Source organism: Saimiri boliviensis, chromosome X, assembly GCF_048565385.1.
Source record: "Saimiri boliviensis isolate mSaiBol1 chromosome X, mSaiBol1.pri, whole genome shotgun sequence".
Taxonomy (NCBI): domain Eukaryota; kingdom Metazoa; phylum Chordata; class Mammalia; order Primates; family Cebidae; genus Saimiri; species Saimiri boliviensis.
The window spans coordinates 59,606,317-59,628,906 of NC_133470.1; the positions used below are offsets into that span (position 1 = coordinate 59,606,317).

At 39.0% G+C, this 22,590-nt stretch overlaps 1 protein-coding gene across 1 annotated transcript in view; it reads right to left on the bottom strand.

Moving 5' to 3' along the window:
- Positions 1–22,590, bottom strand: part of TEX11 (testis expressed 11) — a gene marked incomplete at its 5' end in the record, with an annotated part of 328,765 nt that overhangs the window by 7,134 nt on the left and 299,041 nt on the right. Inside the window, 3 exons of the mRNA XM_039475670.2 lie at positions 16,681–16,801; positions 17,836–17,944; positions 19,507–19,656. Of these exons, the coding sequence (XP_039331604.2) occupies positions 16,681–16,801; positions 17,836–17,944; positions 19,507–19,656 (380 nt within the window). The remainder of the gene's footprint in view (positions 1–16,680; positions 16,802–17,835; positions 17,945–19,506; positions 19,657–22,590) is intronic.

The following is a 22,590-nucleotide window of genomic DNA, read 5'->3' on the forward strand; positions in this document are numbered from 1 at the left end:
TCTAGGGAAACTGACTATATTGTTAAGGCTTTCCTGTCCAAGAACATGATATATACTTCCATTTGTTTGAGACTTATGCATTCTTGAGAGCAGAATGGAATGATCTGTAAACAGAGAGTAAAAATGATGGACAGGAAATAAAATGCCTCAGGAAGTAGAAGGGGATTGAACTGACAGTGCAAGGCTGAGAAGATTTCTTCTGGGAAAAGGGAAAAGGTGAGTAGATAGGTACAGTGGTAGAATGTTATGGTTGAGACATGGGCCAATGAGGGACCTCATATGTGATGCTCTTGATCTTCTCAACTGGAATGATACGATGAGATCATCTAATGGAGAATGAGGTAGGTCTAAGTTTTCATAAGGTTAGAAAAGGTATGAAGTAGCCACTTTGAGTTTGCCAAAAAGTTGACAGGAATAAAAGTATTTCTGAGCAGCAATGAGAACCCATTGAAAGCCTAACAGTATGAATGTGTACTGAGCCAGATCTAGATGGTCTGTGCCTTTCTTTAGTGATTCTGCTGCTCAAAATCAGGAGCAGAAGAACTGATGGTGGCAAGGTACCAGGTTTGGAAAAAAATGAAACAGCAGGCATAATCAAAAGAAGAGAGTAAGAGAGAAGGAAGGAAAGAGAGGAAGGGAAGGAAAGGAAGGGAAGGAAGGAAAGGAAAGAAGGGAGGGAGGGAGAGAAGGAGGAAGGGAGGAAGCAAAGAAATGAGAAAGAAAAGAGAAAAAAAGGTAGTTAGACTGGACTATACTAGAGTGGGAAGAGACGAGTGACTTAAAGTTCAAGTGAGAACAGAGAATAGATATGGGGAAGTAAGGGAGATTCTACTCAATTGAAAAGCATTGCATTAGCTAGCAATCTTGAAGGTGGAGCAGTGCCACAGTGGGTGGCTTATATGTGATGTAGACAGTGGCTAAAGGGTAAAAAAATGAAACTGTGAGGTACAAGAATTGCTAACATGGATGCCAAAGTCACTTAGGATAATAAATAACAATGAAGTTACCAAGGAAGGAAAAGGTGGGTCCAGGAAGTGCCAGTTCATGATGACATTGGTGATTAAGAGATACAGGTTTTAAGTGAAGAGAAGCAGAAGGAAGGTGGTATGTAAATAGTACAAAGTGCCACGATGGAGCAAAGATCCAGGTAATTTAGTCCCCTTTGCTGAGAAAAGGGGAGTTGGAGAAGATGAGACCTCCATAAAAATTGGTAGTGAGGGACACGTTTTCTTCTTCTGCTTTGTTCTAAGAAGGGAGTGAAAGAGGTAAAGGTTGATTTTAAAGAGAATATTGACTATTGCCAGGGAAAAACTGTCTTGTTTTTGGGGTTGGATGAGGCTATGGATGGATAGCCTTAAGGGTCTAGATAAGGATTTGGAAAATACAGAGTTGTTAAAATATTTGGGGGAAAGGGGGGACATAGTTTTAGGGAGATATATTTTGATAGGGATGCACAGGAAAAACTGGAGAAAAGAATAAAGAGCCAGAGACCAATCAGGAAACTACAAAGCTGTAGGAGAGACACAATATCAAAGTCTGACTCAAAGATGCCTGTGTGAACCTCAATTCCAGTCTTAGAGAGATGTGGGGTTTGGAAGAAGGAAGATTTCGATGAAAGAAGGCTGGGTGCAGGGACTCACATCCGTAATCCCAGCACTTTGAGAGGACACGGCAGGAGGAATGCTTGAGCCCAGGAGTTTGAGCCAGCCTGGGTAACATAGCAAAACCTCCTCTCAATTAAAAAAAAAATTTCTTAAAAAAACAGATGAAAGAAAACTCAAGGACCATTGTCCTATGAAGAAAGAGCATGGGGTAAAATTTTCAGCTTTGCCAGTATTTGGTGGTATGACCTTGCATAAGATATTTAACCTTTCGATGCCTCAATTTGCAAAATAATAAGCTTAAATTAGGTAACTGCAAAGATCATTAGTTTCCAGTTCTAAATTTTCTCAGTCATTGAATAAAGCTTTACCTTATATTTCTGTTAGATCCCAATTGCCTAATTAATGAACTTATATAAGATTGGAAGAAGAAGGAACTGAGGTGAAACTGAACTAGAAGGCCACACAAGAGAAAAATGGTACTGATAAATGATCTTCTCAAACCTTAATGTACATACAAATCACTTGGAAATATTGTTTTTTGTTTTTGTTTTGAGATGGAGTCTCACTCTGTCGCCCAGGCTGGAGTGCACCGGTGTGATCTCGGCTCACTACAGTCTCCGCCTCCTGGTTTCAAGGGATTCTTCTGCCTCAGCCTCCCGAGTAGATGGGATTGCAGGTACCTGCCACCATGCCCAGCTAATTTTTGTGATTTTAGTAGAGACAGGGTTTCACCATGATGGCCAGGCTGATTTTAAACTCCTGATCTCAAGTAATCTGCCCACCTCAGCCTCCCAAAGTGCTAGGATTACAGGTGTGAGCCACCGTGCCCGGCTGGAAATACTATTAAAATGCAGACTGATTTAGTAAATCCGGGTTGGGGCCTAAGATTCTATACTTCTAACAACCTCCTAGGGGATGCTGATCACATTTTGAGAAGCAAACTCTTAGAGAATGTAGCTCAGTAGTTTGAATCACCTTAGCTTCCTTTGTAAAAGGAAAGAGTCTGTTCTTCTGGGCTTCTTCTTGGTTACAAAACAGGTCTTTGTGACTATGTGACTCTGACATCAGCTGTGAGGATTTGGTTTGTCCCTTCTCTTTAAGTGTAAGTTTTTCCCCACCATTAATTAAGTTTTTGTATATTCTTAAAAATGAACTAAGAAATTTTCACCTCCATGAGATAGAATAGGTGTACTTATCCTTATTCTTTCTGGTAAACAGAACTAACTCCTGAAAATTTTACATACAACGAACATAAGAAATCTCTGAAAGATGTAGAGAAAGGAAAGACCTTGGAGCCAAGGATTGGCATAACACTAAGTTCTCTGGGTTTTCTTTTTGCTTCATATACTCCAAACCTGGTCCTAGAGATGCTGATAGACAGACAAAAAAAAAAAAAAAAAAAAAAAAAAAAAAAAAAAAAAGAAGAAGAAGAAAAACCCCCAAGAAAAGTCTGCTGTTTCTAGACAAGGGACCAGTAGTAAAAAGGAGTCATCTACCTTGAGTATCAATGATGGAGGCCAAGTTAGAAACATAGGCTTGTTTCTACCTCTACCTGGAAGTAACAAGGCTAGGCCCACTCCCTTGCTAAAGCAGTGTCAGAGAAACCCAGTTAAAACAGAAGGTTTAAATGGGATCCAGAGTCTCGGAACAAAATATGAAAATGTGCATGTTTAACAAATTTACTCATTATAGCAATAACCAGGAAGATCTCAAACAATGAAAAAAGACAATCAATTGATGCCAACAATGAGATGACAGAAATATTATACTACTGGACAAAGATTTTTTTCTATGACTTAAGAAAATGGGGTAAAATACATATAGCACGAAATTTAGCCATTTTAACCATTTTAAGTGAACAGTTCAGTGGCATTAAGTACATTCACATTGTTGTCCTACCATCGCTACCATCCATCTCCAGAAACAGTTTCATCTTGAAAAGGTAAAGGTCTGTACCTAAGTCCTCGTCAATCACCACTTTATCTTTTTTTAAAAATTGTTTATTAAATATTTCTTTCATTATGGAGATAATTAAATGATATGTTTATTGTATGGAAGAGATAGGCACTTTTGCTTTTTGGTGGACATATAAAATGTCAATGCCTTACTATTTTATTCCCTTCCATAAACACTGAGTTTGAGTAATTTTGCTGGATTCTTCAAACACTGAGTATTTTCTCATGTAAAACTAAGTGAACAACCATGACTGGGAAATAGAAGCCCAAGCCCAGTGACTCCAAGCTAAGACCAGTCTTGAGCCTGCAAGAAGAGGCCGTTGAACACCCAGTCAATTCTTCCTGGGGAGCCTCTCCTGTAGGTGTCCCAGCCCTTGTACTTACCATCTCTATGAATTTGACCATTCTGGGTACTTCATATAAATAGAAGGATATATTTGTCCTTTTGTGATAGAATGATTTGATGAATCTCTAGAGAATTATGCTAAGTGAAAAGAACCAATCTTGGCCAGGCGTGGTAGCTCACACCTATAAATCACTTTGGGAGGCCAAGGTGGGAGGATCGCTTGCATCCAGGAGTTTGAGAATAACTTGGGCAACATGGTGAGAACCCCCATCTCTAAAAAAAAATTTAAAAATTAGCTGGGCATGGTGGTGTATGCTTGTGGTCCCAGCTACTTGGGGAGTTGAAGTGGGAGGATCACTTGAGCCTGAGGGGCTGAGGCTGAGCTGTGATCAGCCTCACTGCACTCTAGCCTGGGTGACAGAGCAAAATCCTGTCTCAAAAAAAAGCCAATCTCAAAAAGTTATGTACTCTATGATTCCAAATCTCAAAAGCTATATATTGTATGATCCCATTTATATGGCATGCTTGAAATGACAAAATTATAGAAACTGGTAATAGATTTGTGGTTATTAGGGTTTAAGGAGGAGCTGAGAGTGGGAGAGAAGACTGTGGGTGCTATAAAAAGGCAACATGAGGAATCCTTGCTCTATGTCTTGATTGTGATAATGCCAACATCTTGGTTGTGATATTGTACTATAGTTTTGTTAGTGTTGGGGGAAACTGAGTAAAGAGTATATGAGCACTTTGGGAGGCTAAGGCAGGCAGATCACTTGAGGCCAGAAGTTTGAGACCAGCCTGGCAAACATGGTGAAACCCTGTCTTTACTAAAGAGACAAACATTAGCCAGGCGTGGTGGTGCATGCCTGTAATTCCAGCTACTCGGGAGGCTGAAGCATGGGAATCACTTGAACCTGGGAGGCGGAGGTGGCAGTGAGCTGAGATGGCACCACTGCACTCCAGCCTGGGTGACAGAGTGAGACTCTGTCTCAAAAACAAACAAACAAAAGAGTACATGAGATCTCTCTGTGTTATTTCTTACAACGGCATGGAAATCTACAATTATTTCAAAATAAAATTTTGATTCAAAAAAACCTGAACAGTCAACTTCCTCTTAAAAATTATCTAGAATATGAACCTACTATAGAATGCATAGGCTTGTCTGCTTATGCCTGGGAGTCATCTCCCTGCTTTTTCATTGCCACTAGCTTCTAAATACCAACTTGAGCCTCTCCTTTAAGCTAAAATTTTCCTAGCAAAAACTGGTAAAGAAGCTATGCACTTCTAGAGGAAACAGCCCTGTAGCTGATGTGCAATGGACTGAATGTTTGTGTCCCCTCAAAGTTCATATGTTAAAATCCTAACCTCCAAGGTGGTGATATTATGAGGTGGGGCTGGGGGAGGTGATGAGGTCGTAAGAGCAGTGCTCTCATGAAAAAGATTTAGCACCCTTGTAAAAGAGACCCTAGAAAGATCCTTTACCCCTTCTGCCATGTGAGCTTACAGTCAGAAAGGACCGTCTATGGGGAAGTGGACCCTCACCAGGCACTGAATCTGCCAGTGTCTTGATCTTGGACTTTCCAGCCTCCCAAACTGTGAGAAATAAATTTCTGTTGCACTCTATGGTATTTTTGTTATAATAGCCCAAACTGACTAAGACAGAAGCTCAGAAGACCTGAATTCTGGTCCTGACTCTCATTCATTAGTCATGAATAACCTTAGGTAAATGGGTAACTTACTTTTTGAATCTTAAAATTCCTTCATTGTTAAATTAGGGGTAACAATAGCAGCATTGTCTACTTCATAGAATTGCTGTTGGGGGTTGTACGAGAGAGTGAATGTAAGAGTGCTCTGCTCAGTCTAAAGCATAACACTATGAAGCAAGAGGTTTTATATTTGTGTAATAGCCATTTTGCCAGTGTGTGGAGGCACTTGATAAAGTTTACCTGCTTAGTAAATAATAAATAAGTGACTGGTTATTTAAAAAGTCAATCAAACAAAGGCAGAATTTTCTCCCAAGAACTTAAAACAAAGGAGATGAACAGCACATTAAATCAAACAGGATAAAACAACATATACAATATAAAGAACCAAGAGGGTTATTAAATTAATCACTGGAATAAAAAGCTAACTATCCAGTCATGTTTCAGGGGATGAGCAGTAAATGGAGAGGAAACTCGTGAGAAAAGTAGAAAAACATTAAGCCAACAGGTAACCCAAGAGCCAAAGAATTGGAACTGCAATATATTAGACAGAATGAAAGTGGCAAAAACAAAATGCACAGATAAGTTTTGGCCTTACACAGAGACTATGGAAATCAATAAACTTAAGAGTTATAGTACAATCTAATTTAAGTTTGTATTGGTTATTATGGCAAACACACCTGAAAGGTCCAGATGAGGCTCATGGCTTAGAAATAGAATTTCCTATTCTTCCCAGAAGACAGTAAAATAAAAAATCCAAATGTCCAATGTTGAAGTTTTTATTTTTAAACTTAAATTCACACAGGCCATAATTACACAGCTCCAGGAGAATTCTAGGCTTTGGTAAGTCAATGCTAGTTTGTATCAGATTGTCACCCTGCTATAATGTTCCACCATCTGTCATGATTTGCAGAGAGTCATGTCTCGCTTCACAATGGGGACACAAGCTGAGAAATGTATCATTAGGTTATTTCGTCATTGTGTGAATATCACAGAGTGTCCTTACACAAACCTATATGTTACAGCCTCCTACACACCTAGGTGATATGGTAAAGGCCATTGCTCCTAAGCTACAAACCCATACAACATGTGACTGTACTGAATACTGCAGGCAACTGTAACCCAATGGTAAGTATTTGTGTATCTAAACATCGAAATGGTAGAGGAAAAGTATGGTATGAAAGATAAAAAATGGTATGCCTGTATAGGGCACTTACCATGAATAGAGCTTGCAGGACTAGAAGTTGCTCTGGGTGAGTCAGTGAGTGAGTGGTGAGTGAACATGAAGGTGTAGGACATTCTTGTACACTCCTGTAGACTTTATAAACACTGTATACCTAAGCTGCACTCAATTTATAAAAGGATATTTTTCTGTCTTAATTATATATATATATATATATTTTTGAGACAGAGTCTTGCTCTGTTGCCCAAGCTGGAGTGCAATGATGTGATCCTGGCTCACTGCTACCTCCACCTCCTGGGTTTGAGCAATTCTCCTGCCTCAGCCTCCTGAGTAGCTGGGATTACAGGCATGCGCCACCATGCCCAGCAAATTAACCTTTGGCCAGGCATGGTGGCTCACACCTGTATTCTCAGCACTTTGGGAGGCCAAGGTGGGCAGATTACTTGAGCCCATGAGTTTGACACCAGCCTGGGCAACATGGTGAAACCCCCATCTTAGTAAATATACAAATAAATTAGCTGGGTGTGGTGGTGCACACATGTGGTCCCAGCTATTTGGGAGACTGAGGTGGGAGGATTGATTACGCCTGGGAGGTCAAAGGTGCAATGAGCTGAGATGGTGCCACTACACTCCAGCCTGGGTGACAGAGAGAGACCTTGCCTCAAAAAATATAAAATACATACCCTATGGTCAAAATTGAAAGAGCTAGAGGAACAAGATTAAAGAAAAACTCAAAAGCTAACAGAACACAAGAAATAACTAAGATCAGAGCAGAACTGAAGGAGACAGGGATAGAAAAAAAACCTTAAAAAAAAATCAATAAATCCAAGAGCTGATTTTTTGAAAAGTTCAACAAAATAAACAGACTGCTCGCCAGATTAATAAAAAAGAAAAGGGAGAAGAATCAAATAGGTGCAATAAAAAACGATAAAGGAGATATCACTACCGACTCCACAGAAATACAAACTACAAGCAGAGATTACTACAAAAAACCCTATGCACATAAATCAGTAAACCTGGAAGAAATGGATAAATTCCTGGACACTTGCACCCTCCCAAGCCTAAACCAGGAAGAAGTAAAAATCTTGAACAGACCAATAATAAAGGCTGATGTTGAGTCAGCAATTAAGAGCCTAACAACCAAAAAAAGTCCAGGTCCAGACGGGTTCACAGCTGAATTCTACCATACATACAAGGAGGACCTGGTACCATTCCTTCTGAAACTATTCCAAACAATACAAAAAGAGGGAATCCTTCCCAAATCATTTTATGAGACCAACATCATTCTGATATCAAAACCTGGCAGAGGCTCAAAATAAAAGAAAACTTCAGGCCAATATCCATGATGAACATAGATGCAAAAATCTCCAATAAAATACTGGCAAACCAACTGCAACAGCACATCAGAAAGCTTATCCATCACCATCAGGTAGGCTTCATTCCGGGGATGCAAGGCTGGTTCAACATATGCAAGTCTGTAAATATAATCCACCACATAAACAGAAGCAAGGACAAAACCCACATGATTATCTCAATAGATGCAGAGAAGGCCTTCGACAAAATTCAACAGCTCTTTATGCTAAAAACTCTAAATAAACTAGGTATCAGAGGAACATATCTCAAAATAATAAAAGCTATTTATGACAAACGTACAGCCAATATCATATGGAATGGGCAAAAATTGGAAGCATTCCCTTTGAAATCCAGCACTAGACAAGGATGCCCTCTGTCACCACTTCTATTCAGCATAGTATTGAAAGTTCTAGCCCCAGCATTTAGGCTAGAAAGAAAAAAAAGGGTATTCAATTAGGAAAAAAGGAAGTCAAATTGTCTCTGTTTGCAAACGACATGATTGTATATTTAGAAGATCCTATCATCTCAGCCCAAAATCTCCTTAAACTGATAAGCAACTTCAGCAGTCTCAGGATACAAAATCAATGTGCAGAAATCACAGCATTTCTATACACCAATAACAGACTAACGGAGAGCCAAATCATGAGTGAACTCCAATTCACAATTGCTACAAAGAGAATAAAATACCTAGGAATACAACTAACAAAGGATGTAAAGGGCCTCTTCAAGGAGAATTACAAACCACTGCTCAAGGAAATTAAAGAGGACACAAACAGATGGAGAAACATTCCATGCTCATGGTTAGGAAGAATCAATATTGTGAAAATGGCCATACTGCCCAAAGTAATTTATAGAGTCAATGCTATCCTCACCAAGCTACCAATGACCTTCTTCACAGAACTGGAAAAAACCACCTTAAACCTCATATGGAACCAGAAGAGAGCCCGCATAGCCAAGACAATCCTAAGAAAAAAGAACAAAGCTAGAGGCATCGTGCTATCTGATTTCAAAGTATACTACAAAGCTATAGTAATCAAATGGTACTGGTACCAAAAAAGAGATATCGACCAATGGAACAGAACAGAAGCCTTGGAAGCAACGCCACACATCTACAACCATTGGATCTTTGACAAACCTCATAAAAACAAGCAAGGGGGAAAGGATTCCCTGTTTAATAAATGGTGTTGGGAAAACTGGCTAGCAGTGTGCAGAAAGTAGAAACTGGACCCTTCTTGAGAACTTACACTAAAATTAACTCCAGATGGATTAAAGACTTAAACACAGACCTAACACCATAAAAACCCTAGAAGAAAACCTTGCTATTCAGGACATAGGCATAGGCAAGGACTTCATGACTAAAACATCAAAAGCATTGGCAACAAAAACCAAAATAGACAAATGGGACCTAATTAAACTCCAGAGCTTCTGTACAGCAAAAGAAAAAATCATTAGAGTGAACCAGCAACCAACAGAATGGGAAAAAATTTTTGCAATCTACCCATCTCACAAAGGGCTAATATGTAGAATCTACAAAGAACTAAAACAGAGTTACAAGAAAAAACAAACAAACTAACCCATCCAAAAGTGGGTGAAGGATATGAACAGACACTTTCCAAAAGAGGATATATATGAGGCCAACAAACATATAAAAAAATACTCATCATCACTGATTATTAGAGAAATGCAAATCAGAACCACATTGAGATACCACCTCATGTCAGTTAGAATGGCAATCATTAAGAAACCTGGAAACAACAGATACTGGAGAGGATGTGGAGAAATAGGAACACTTTTACACTGTTGATGGGAATGTAAACTAGTTCAACCATTGTGGAAGACATTGTGGTGAAACGCTCAAGGACCTAGAAATAGAAATTCCATTTGACCCAGCAATCCCATTACTGGGTATATATCCAAAGGATTATAAATCATTCTATTGCAAAGACACATGCACACGTATGTTCATAGTGGCACTGTTTACAATAGCAAAGACCTGGAAACAACCCAAATGCCCATTGACGATAGCCTAGACAAGGAACATGTGGCACATATACACCATGGAATACTATGCAGCCATAAGTTTGTATCCTTTGTAGGGACATGGATGAGTCTGGAAACCATCATTCTCAGCAAACTGACACAAGAACAGAAAATCAAACACCGCATGTTCTCACTCATAGGCAGGTGTTGAACAATGAGAACATGGACACAGGGAGGGAAGCATCACACACTGGAGTCTGTTGTGGGGGGGCAAGGGAGGGACAGCAGCGGGGTGGAGAGGTTGGGGAGGGATAACATGAGGAGAAATGCCAGATGTAGGTGATGGGGGATGGAGGCAGCAAACCACATTGCCATGTGTGTACCTATGCAACAATCCTGCATGATCTGCAAATGTGCCCCAGAAACTAAAATACAACTAAAAAAAAAAAAAAAGAATTCATGAAAAAAAAAATATATATATACATATAAATTGACCTTGTCTTACTGGAACGCTTTTTTCCTTTATAAACTGTAATCCCAGCACTTTGGGAGGCCGAGGTGGGTGGATCACTTGAGGTCAGGAGTTCGAGACCAGCCTGACCAACATGGTGAAACCCTGTCTCTACTAAAAATACAAAATTAGTCAAACGTGGTAGCACACACCTCTAATCCGAGCTACTTGGGTGGCTGAGGCAAGAGAATCACTTGAACCTGGGAGGTGGAGGTTGCAGTGAGCTGAGACTGCACCACAGCATTCCAGCCCGGTGACAGAGCGAGACTCTGTCTCAAAACAAAACAAAAACCCCCCAAAACAATCTTTTTGACTCTTTGATAATAACATTTAGCTTAAAACACAAACACATTATACAGTTGTACAAAAATATTTTCTTTATATCCTTATTCTATAAGTTTTTCCTATTTTTAAACTTTAAAAATTTTTTGTTAAAAACTAAGACACAAACATATACATTAGCCTAGGCCCACCAAGGGCCAGGATCATCAATATCATTGTCTTCCACCTCCACATCTTGTCCTGCTGGAGAGTCTTCTTAGGCAAAACATACATGGAGCTGTCATTTCCTAGGCTGACAATGCCATTTTCTGGAATATCTCCTGAAGGACCTGCCTGAGGCTGTCTAACAGTTAACTTTCTTTTACAAGTAAAAGGAGTACACTCTAAAATCATGATAAAAGTATAGTAAACACATGAAACAGTAACATAGTAATTTATTACATCATTAACAAGAATTATGGACTGTATCTAATTGTATATGCTATATTTTTATATGACTGGCAGCACAGTAGGTTTTGTTAACATGGGCATCACCACAAACATGTGAGTAATGTGCTGCGTTACAATGGCTATGATGTCACTAGGCGATAGGAATTTTTCAGCTCCATTATAATCTTACAGGACCACCATTATATATTATGAAATGTCATTATGTGGTACATGACTGTATTTGTATATTAAGATATAGTTGAGTCAAGAGCAGTCAGGATCCTCAGATATTAACATGGACTCAAATAATGACTTTCTGTGTAACTTTAAGCAAGGCATGTAGTGTTCCTAATGTTGTAGAGCTCTTTTATAATAACAATACTAACATGCGTATGAGCTGTTAAAGTTTACAAAACATACATTAATTTATCAATCCTTACAACCCCAGTGTAGAAGAGTCAGATCAGGTATTATTCCCATTTTACAAATGAGAAAAATGAAGTCAAACAGCAGAGGAGTGATACCCATATGCAACAGTAAACAAACAAAAAAAACTTTTAGACCCTTGCCTCACACTATAACAATATTTAAAATGATTCATAGAGTTACATGTCAGAGATAAAAGTAGAAAACTTCTACAAAACCACACAGGAAAAATCTTTCTAAATGGGTTGGGCAAAGATTTCTCAGCATGATCAAAACCACTACCCACAAAAAAAATTGATAAATTGGACTTCATCAAAATTAAAACCTTTGATTCTTCAAATGATGCCCTTAAGAAAATGAAAAGATAAGCCAGTGACTAGGAGAAAATACTTACAAATAATATATCTGATAAAGGGCTTGTATCCACAACATATAAAGAACTCTTACAACTCAATAAAAAAAATCCCATTTTAAAAATGGTAAAATAATTTAATAGACATTTATACAAACACAACATGCAAACAGTCAATAAGTACATGAAAAAAATAATCAATACCATTAGCCATCAAGGAAATATAAATCAAAACCACAATGAGCTACCACTCCACACCCACTGGGATGGCTATAACAAAAAAAGAAAAGATGAACATTAAAAAGTGTTGAGAATGTAGAGAAATTGGAATACTCATACATTGCTAGTAGAAAAGTAAAATGGTACGGCCACTTTGGAAAACAGACTGAAGCTCCTCCAAAAGTTAAACATAGCATTACCAGATGACCCAGAAATTCCACTCCTAGGTATATATTGAAGAGAATTAAACACATATGTGCACGAAAACACTTGCACATGAATGTTTATAGTAGTGCTATTCGTAATAGCCAAAAAGTGGAAACAACTCAAATATCTATCAACTGATGAATGGATAAACAAAGTGTGTGTTACATCCATTCACTAGAATATTATTCAGCAAACAAAAAAGAAATGGAATACTGATAATGTCACAACATGGATGAACCTCAAAAATGTTATGCTCAATGAAATAAGCCCGACACAAGAGGATATGCATTATATAATTCCATTTATATGAGTGTCCAGAAAGAGAAAATCTACAGAGATAGAAAGTGGATCTGTGGTTGCCTGGAGCTGAAAGTGGGAGCAAGGACTGTTTGCAAATGGGCAAGGGGAAATTTTCTAGGGTAATGGGAATGTTCTATAACTAGATTGTGGGAGGAAAGATAGAGCAAGATGGCTGAACAGAAGCCTCCACCAATCATCCTCCCTGTAGGAACACCAAATTTAACAACTATCTACACAAAAAAATAAGAATAAAAAATCAGGTGAGTGATCACAGCACCTGGTTTTAACTTCATATTGCTGAAAGGGCCACTGAAGAGAGTAGGAAAGACAATCTTGAATTGCCAATGCCACCATTCTCCTATGCATGTGATGGCGAATCTGTGTGCTTGCGGAAGGGAGAGCAGAGTGATTGTAGGGCCTTGCTAGAAACTCAGTGCTGCCCTGTCACAGCAGAAAGCAACACTGGGCAGAACAAGGCTGATGCCCATGGAGGGAGTATTTAGACCAGCCTTAGCGAGACAGCAATTGTCCATCTCAGTGGTTGGAACTTGAATTCTAACAAGCCTTGCCACTGAGAGCTAAAGTGCTCTGGGGTTCCAAATAAATTTGAGAGGCAGTCTAGGCCACAAGGACTGCAACTCCTGGGCAAGTCCTAGAGTTGTGCTGCACTTGGAGCCAGTGCATCTGTGGGGGGTGTGAGAGACTAGCCAGGGCAGTCAAGGGGGTGATTGCACCACCCCTCCTTCAACCCCAGGCAGTGCAATTTGCAGCTCCCAAAGAGACCCCTTCCTTCCACTTGAGGAGAGGAGAGGGAAGAATAAAGAGGCCTTTTGTCTTGCATCTTGGATACCAGCTCAGCCACAGTAGAACAGGACACTTGGCAGAGGCATGAGGACCCCATTCCAGGTATTTTGAGACAGACCTTGGGCCAGAAGGGAACCCACTGCCTTGAAGGGAAGGACCCAGTCCTGGCACGATTCATTACCTGCTGACTAAATAGCACTTTGGTCCTCAATGATCAGCAGCAGTAGCCAGGTAGTACATACTGTGGGCCTTAGGTGAGACTCTGAGACATGCTGGCTTCAGGTGTGATCCAGTACATTCCCAGCTATGATGGCTATGAGGAGAGACTCCTTCTGCTTAAGAAAAGAGGACTTTGTATTGCAGCGTAGATACCAACTCAGTCACAGTGGGGTAGAGAACCAAGTGGGCTCCTGGGGTCCCCGGTTCCAGGCCTTGGCCCTTGGATGGCATTTCTCTATCTGCCCTGGGCCAGAGAGGAGCTCACTCCTCTGAATCATGAGTCCCAGGTCTGGCAGCATTCACCACAAGCTGACTGCAGAGCCCTTGGGCCTTAAGTGGATACTGGCAGTAGCCTGGCAGAACTCCCCATACCACCTGGAAGTGGTGGCCACGGGGAGAGACTCTTCTGCATGAAGAAAGAGGAAAGAGTGGGAAGGATTTTGTCTTGTAGTTTGGGTACTAGCTAAGTTGCAGTAGAATGGAGCACTAGGTAGATTTCTAGGGTTTCTGACTCCAGGCCCTGGCTCCTGTGTGTCATCTCTGGGACCAGGGAGAAGTCGCTGCCCTGAAGGGAAGGACACAGCCAGGCTGGCTTCATTACCTGCTGATTGTAGAGCCCTAAGCCTTTGAGCAAACATAGGTGGTAGCCAGGTAGTGGTTATAGTGGGCCTTAGGTGAAACTCAGTGCTGTGCTGGCTTCAGGTCTGACCAGCACAGTCCCAGTGGTAGTGGTAACAAGGGTGCTTGTTTCACCCCTCCTCCAGCTTCAGATAGCTCAACACTGGAACAGAATAGTAAACCCAGAAATAAATCCATACATGTACAGTGAACTCATTTTTGACAAAGGTGCCAAGAACATACTTTGGGGAAAGGAGAGTCTCTTCAATAAACGGTTCTGGGAAAACTGGATATCCATATGCAGAAGGAGGAAACTTGATCCCTATGTCTTGTCTTATACAAAGATCAAATCAAAATGAATTAAAGACTCAAATCTAACACCTCAAACTATGAAACTACAATAAGAAAATCAGTAAAACTCTCCAGGATATTGGAGTAGGCAAAGATTCCTTGAGCAACGCCCCACAAGGTATTACGGGCAACCAAAGCAAAAATGGACAAATGGGATCACATCAAGTTAAAAAGCTTCTGCACAGCAAAAGAAACAATCAACAAAGCAAAGAGACAACTTACAGAATGAGAGAAAATATTTGCATACTACCCCTCTGATAAGGGATTAATAACCAGAATAGATACAGAGTTCAAACAATTCTATAGGGAAAAAATCTAATAATCAAGTTTTAAAATAAGCAAAAGACCTCAAGAGACATTTCTCAAAAGAAGACAAACAAATGTTAAACACGCATATGAAAAGGTACTTGCTATCACTGATCATCAGAGCAATGCAAATCAAAACTACAATGAGACAGCATCTCACCCCAGTTAAAATGGCTTATATCCAAAAGACAAGCAATAGCAAATGCTGGTAAGGATGTGGCGAAAAGGAAACCCTCATACACTGTTGGAACATAAATTAGTACAACCACTATGGCGAACAGTTTGAAGGTTCCTAAAAAACTAAAAATTGAGTTATCATATGATCCAATAATCCCACTGCTGGGTATATACCCAAAAGAAAGGAAATCAGTATATCAAAGAGGTATCTGTACTCCTATGTTTGTTGCAGCACTGTTTACAATAGTAAAGATTTGCAAGCAACCTAAGTGTCCATCAACAGATGAATGGGTAAAGAAAATGTGGTACTTATACACAACGGAGCACTATTCAACCGTAAAAAAGAATGAGATCCAGTCACTTGCAACAACATGGATGGAACTGGAGGTCAGTATGTTGAATGAAATAAGCCCAACACACACACACACAAAACTTCACATGTTCTCACTTATTTGTGAAAGCTAAAAATTAAAATAATTGACCTGTTGGGGAGACAAAGAGTATAATGATGGTTACCAGAGGAGGGGTGGGGGGAAATGTGGGAATGGTTAATGGGTACAAAAATTAGAATGAATAAGAACTGTACTTAACAGCACAACAGGGTGATTATAATCAACAATAATTTAATTGTACATTTTTAAAAACTAGAAGTATAATTGAATTGCTTGTAACACAAAGGATAAATGCCTGAGGCAATGGATACCCCGTTTATCCTGATGTGATTATTATGCATTATATGCCTGTACCAAAATAGCTCATGTACCCCATAAATATATATACCACTATGTACCCACAAAAATTAAAAATATTTTTTAAATTAAAAAAAAACTGGATTGTAATGTTAATTGCACAACTCTATAAATTTACTGAATTCTGCACAAGCCAGGGGTGAATTGTATGATATGTAAATTATACCTCAGGAAAGCTAACTTTAAAACCACTGAAAAAACATGCATGGAAAAGAAAAAGAAATCAGCAGAGGAGGGACTAGAATAAAGATTTTCAATGTTCCTTCCTCTGAGAAAGGATGGGAATAGCAATAAACTTTTCAAAAGGTTCATATCATCACAGAGGAAGTAATCATCCCACCATGATTTGAAAATACAAAATAATTCAAAATGCCTGGTAGTACTGCTATTTTGACCTAATCCATAACACATTTGTGTTAGAAAATACCTACTTTCAACTATTAATATTTCAGAAACCTAGGAAAATTCTGTAGTGTGTAACTACAAAATTATAATACAAATTTATCCTAAAACTCATATCAGAAAGCATTATTGTATGTAATTTGTAGTGCACAAGACAGTTCAGTCCTTTAAAATTAACCGAAGGTTCAATATCACTATTTGACTTACGGTGCGGCTAATGTGGCTCAGAGCATCTTCAAAAAAGCTCCAAACTTCTTCCAGGGGACAGAGCTCTACACTCGACGCCCCATCTGGCACTGCGAGGTTAATCAAGCTGTGCATGCATTTGCTAAAAATCAAAAAGAGAAAACTCATCCCATAAGGAAAGAAATCATTGGCTTCATGGCTAAGATAAGTAAAATCTGGATCTCATCCCAGACTAACAGCTTCAAAACACTTCTGTTCTTCCCTTGATTTTATCTGGCCTCCAACCTCAGAAGACAGATTTTTGAAGCCGTAAAACAGGTTGACCAATCTTTTCTTTTTTCATGCCTATGGTTGTCTTTCATTCTTTTTTTAGCTTCCTGCACGAAGGAGTTGTGGCTGTCTATTATATTTTATGAGCTGGTTCAATTTACAGGCATTTTAAAGCATCTCGGCACTTCCTCAAATGGGCAAGGGAACTGGCATTTAAAATGAAATGATTCCACAAGAACTGTCTTTCATGTCTTAAAACAGGAAGACTGTAATGATGTTTTCCAGACAAAAAAGTCACACAACATCTATTTTTCCCTATGTCTGGATGTAGAAAACAAAAAAGTCCCCAATAGATAATATTTAATATAGCACTTATTGGTGCTCAAAGTGCTTAAAAAAATGAGGCAAACATAGAAAAATGTTAACATTTGTTAAATTTGGGTGCTGTGTGCCTGTAATCGCAGCTACTCGTGAAACTGAGATGGAGGATCATTTGAGCCCAGGAGTTCGAATCCAGCCTGGGCAAAATCATGAGACTCCATCTCTAAAAATAAAACAAATAAATCTGGGTGGTCTCTGTACTTTTCTATACATTTGGAATATTATTTAGTAATGAAACAAAGAAAGAAAGGTACTTAGCAGTTTTATTATATATACAGATTCACACAAAGAAGCAACTTTTCCCCTTTTATTCTCATTTGGGAAACCCAAGCTCCTTGACTTTGCTGAATAATTATTGGTCTATAATACAACTCTTGGTATGGAGCTGTTCACAGAAGTGCCCTCAGATCATCCCCATGTCATTTTTTAAGTTGGGTCAGTTAAGAATGGTTACTTATGAGACATTGATTATAGTTCTTTTGGCTATCAAAAAACTGGATTAAGTTTTGAATTATATTTACTAACCTGTATTGTGAAATATCAATTGATTCTTCCTTTTTGTAGAGCAATAAAACCTTTTTCAAGGCCTTGAGAGCAATGGAAGGGTAGTGTGCAGGCGTTTCCATTGCTATTACTAGAGGAAGAAAAGAAAAAGGGTTGTGAACATCATAATGTCATCTATCACAGTTTTCATCCTAGGCTACCACTTGCTTTCTCTAATGAAACTGGGCTGAAATAGATGAACAAAAAACAAACAAACAATGATGAATTTTATAAATGATGAATCTACAGCCAGTTTTGTAAATAACTTCTACTTTCTCGGCAGAGTAGCATGGTGGGATTACCAGGTAACATCCTTTTTTCAGCAAACAACAGAAAACCTACTGTTTCTATGACCTTGCACACAGTCATACAGGTGAAGCAATATCTTATGAATGAGAGTCAAGGAAGGACACACTAAGAAGGAAATAGAAAGCAGATCAGTAAAAGGGCACTAATCAAAACAGGCTTGTACTAAAATGTCCTATTTTTATCTGATACTAAAAATAGGAAACACTTGACAAGAAAGTATCAGAGGTAACTAACCCTAAGACTTCCAGATGCACTTAACAGATTTTTAGAATTGGAGTTCCATTATACAAGGAGCACTGGTAATTGTCACATTCCCATAAAGTATATATCATCTGCTCCATGGCTCTAGGAATTCTGTCTTGGCAAGACCAAGGAAAGGCAAATGTGATTCTTGTGCACTTGGAGCTACCTAATATTTTTATTAACCACACTCACACTCCTGAAGAAGCTGTGAGATAAAAAGGGAAGATAATGAGGCTGTTTCCTGCAGTGTATGCCCAAAAAGGCTCTAAGTTCCCAAACCCACTTAAAGTTCATCCTGAAATTTGAGAGTGGCAGTTGTGTTTAAAAAAATATATTACCACGGCTCAAGCCTGTAAGCACTTTGGGAGGCCGAGGCGGGTGGATCACGAGGTCAAGAGATCGAGACCATCCTGGTCAACATGGTGAAACCCCGTCTCTACCAAAAATACAAAAAATTAGCTGGGCATGGTGGCGCATGCCTATAGTCCCAGCTACTCAGGAGGCTGAGGCAGGAGAATTGCCTGAACCTAGGAGGCAGAGGTTGCGGTGAGCCAAGATCGCACCATTGCACTCCAGCCTGGGTAACAAGAGCGAAACTTCATCTCAAAAAAAAAAAAAAAATACATATATATATATATATATATATATAACCAGTATTTCTCTGTACATTTAAACAAATTGCTAAGATTGTATCACTTTTGATCGTTGAATCACTCAGTTAGTTCTAGCTAGCTCAGAAAAACTTTCTGAAGTTTGAGCTCCCCTTATTGGCAGTTACGTAATTAAATTCCACACAGAAAAAATTTGATCACCTACTAGGAACAATGAACATCGCCAGGGTTTGTAAGTACAAATTAAGTAACTATTGTTTATGACCCTAAGGAGATTATAATCTCATAGAGTGAAGAAGATAAATGTACAAATGATTGTAATACAAAATAGTCTAAGAATGGCATTAGAGAAGGAGAAACAAAGTTCTAAGAAGAAAAATTGCTTCCTACCTGGGGGTTAGAAAGAATAACAAAGAGAAGAAAGAAAAAAAGTCATACGATAGGATCTAAATGGGCACCAGGCTTACAAAAGCATAAATATAGCTCTTACTTGCAATTGTTTCAAATGTTTTACATTCTAAATGAGGCAGCTCCCACACTGGTTCCAGGAAGCTTTCCAGTGATGGATCATTCAATTTGGCTCTAACTTCAAACTCATACAGCAGAAGCAATTTCTCACATGAATCATTTGAGAAGTCCCCTAAGAAAGAGGCGAAAATGCAACATTCTTTGTGATTATATTTTATTATTCTCTTTGGTTGTAATCTCACTAACTGGAGAGGTTTTGCTTTCAAGGAAAATTAATTTTACTTACAATTTGAAGGTCATCCTCAACTGCTGTAGAGAGATTCTAATATTTTATTTTTTGTTTTTAAAATTTGATTCTAACATTGTGAAATATATAATAAGCTCACCACTACTTCCAACATTCGGTAGTGCATTCACTAAAACTACCTATATTTTCTTAAACAATTGCCATGATGCTTCTAAATAGCCTGAGAAAATCCTGCTGCTATTATTGATTCTAATTCAAATCCAATGTTTACTTGCTTCTTGTGAACTTTCAACTGGGCTGGTGCTCACTCTAATGGCTGAGTTAACCAGAAGAAGATGCAGTGGCTACATAAATTAACCATGATTTTACTTTAAGCAGAATAGAGGAGAGTTTCCAAACTGTTTCATTAGTCGTCAGAATTTCTCAGGTATCAGCATAGAAATAATCTCATGTCAGGTGTCATACACCAAACTACGTGAGACAGTTTTCACTCATCCTTTTTGGTAGATTGAACATTTAAATATGTTTTGAGGTGTAGCATACATACAACAAACTGAATGAAGTGCTCTAACCTTAAACAGCTTGATGAATTTTTACATGTGTTCAAACCTATGTAAAACTACCTAGATGATGATAACACTTCCAACAATACAGAAGTTGCTTTGTGCTCCGTTCCAGCCAATACCACTCTGCCAAGGTAGCAACTATCTTTACTTTCTGCATCTATGTTTTGCATCTATTTTCTTTTTTTTTAAATTGCATTTTAGGTTTTGGGGTACATGTGAAGAACATGCAAGATTGTTGCATAGATACACATGTGGCAGTGTGATTTGCTGCCTTCCTCCCCTTCACCTATATCTGGCATTTCTCCCCATGCTATCTCTCCCCAACTCCCCACCCACCGCCGTCCCTCCCTTATGTCCCCCCAACAGACCCCAGTGTGTGGTGCTCCCCTTCCTGTATACCTGTGTTCTCATTGTTTAACACCCGCCTATCAGTGAGAACATGCGGTGTTTGATTTTCTGCTCTTGTGTCAGTTTGCTAAGAATGATGGTTTCCAGGTTCATCCATGTCCCCTGCAAAGGACACGAACTCATCGTTTTTGATGGCCGTGTAATATTCCATGGTGTATATGTGCCACATTTTCCCTGTCCAGTCTATCATCGATGGGCATTTGGGTTGGTTCCAGGTCTTCGCTATTGTAAACAGTGCTGCAATGAACATTCAAGTGCATATGTCCTTATAGCAGAACGATTTATAATCCTTTGGATATATACCCAGTAGTGGGATTGCTGGGTCAAATGGAATTTCTATTTCTAGGTCCTTGAGCACTTCACCACAATGTCTTCCACAATGGTTGAACTAGTTTACACTCTCACCAACAGTGTAAAAGTGTTTCTATTTCTCCACATCCTCTCTAGCATCTGTTGTCTCCAGATTTTTTAATGATCGTCATTCTAACTGACGTGAGATGGTATCTCAATGTAGTTTTGATTTGCATTTCTCTAATGACCAGTGATGATGAGCATTTTTTCATGTTTGTTGGCCTCATGTATGTCTTCTTTTGTAAAGTGTCTGTTCATATCTTTTACCCACTTTTGAATGGGCTTGTTTGTTTTGTATCTATTTTCGTGAGGAATCTTGGTCTGCAGTTTCATATATTGTCTTTGTCTCCTACTGGTATCAGGATAATAGTCTCACAAGATAAACTGGGAATTGTGCCCTCCTGTCTGGATGAGTTTGTATAGAGTTGGTATTATGTCTTCTTTAAATGTTTGGTAGAATTCTTCAGTGCAGTTTTCTTTGTTGGAAGATTTTAAAATATGAATTTAATTAATAGACATAGGAGTATATCTATTTTTTCTTGAGGGAGCTTTGGTAGTTTGAGACTTTCAAGAAATTTCTACATTTCACCTAAAATTCTAGATTCATGGACATAAAAGTGTTCATAATTTTCCCTTATTACCTTTTAAAATGTGTAGGATCTCCAGTGAAATCTCCACATTTATTCCTGATACTGTTAATTTGTGTCTTGATCTGTCTGGCTAGAGGTTTATCAATTGTATTGATCTTTTCAAAAGAAAAAAAACCAGCTTTTGGTTTCATTGACTTTACTTACTGTTTTCTGTTTTAAATTTTATTGATTTGTGCTCTTATTTTTATTACTTTTCTTTTGCTTGATTGGGTTTAATTTGCTCATATTTTTATAGTTTCTTAAGGTGGAGACTTAGATTATTTGAGACCTTTTTTTAGAAGCATTTAATGCTATACACTTTTGTCTAGATACTGCTTTAGTTGTATCCTACACATTCTTATATGCTGTGTTTTCATCTTCATTCAATTCAAAAAATATTCCTAATTTCCCTTGTCACTTCCTCCTTGACCCATTGGATTATTATTATTATTATTATTATTTTGAGACGGAATTTCGCTCGTTACCCAGGCTGGAGTGCAATGGCACGATCTCGGCTCACCGCAACCTCCGCCTCCTGGGTTCAGGCAATTCTCCTGCCTCAGCCTCCTGAGTAGCTGGGATTACAGGCATGCGCCACCATGCCCAGCTAATGTTTTGTATTTTTAGTAGAGACGGGGTTTCACCATGTTGACCAGGATGGTCTCGATCTCTCGACCTCGTGATCCACCCGCCTCGGCCTCCCAAAGTGCTGGGATTACAGGCTTGAGCCACTGCGCCCAGCCAAACTTTTATTTCTTTTTCCTTTTTTTTTTTTTTTTTTTTTGAGGCGGAGTTTTACTCTTGTTACCCAGGCTGGAGTGCAATGGAGCGATCTCGGCTCACGGCAACCTCCGCCTCCTGGGTTCAGGCAATTCTCCTGCCTCAGCCTCCCGAGTAGCTGGGAT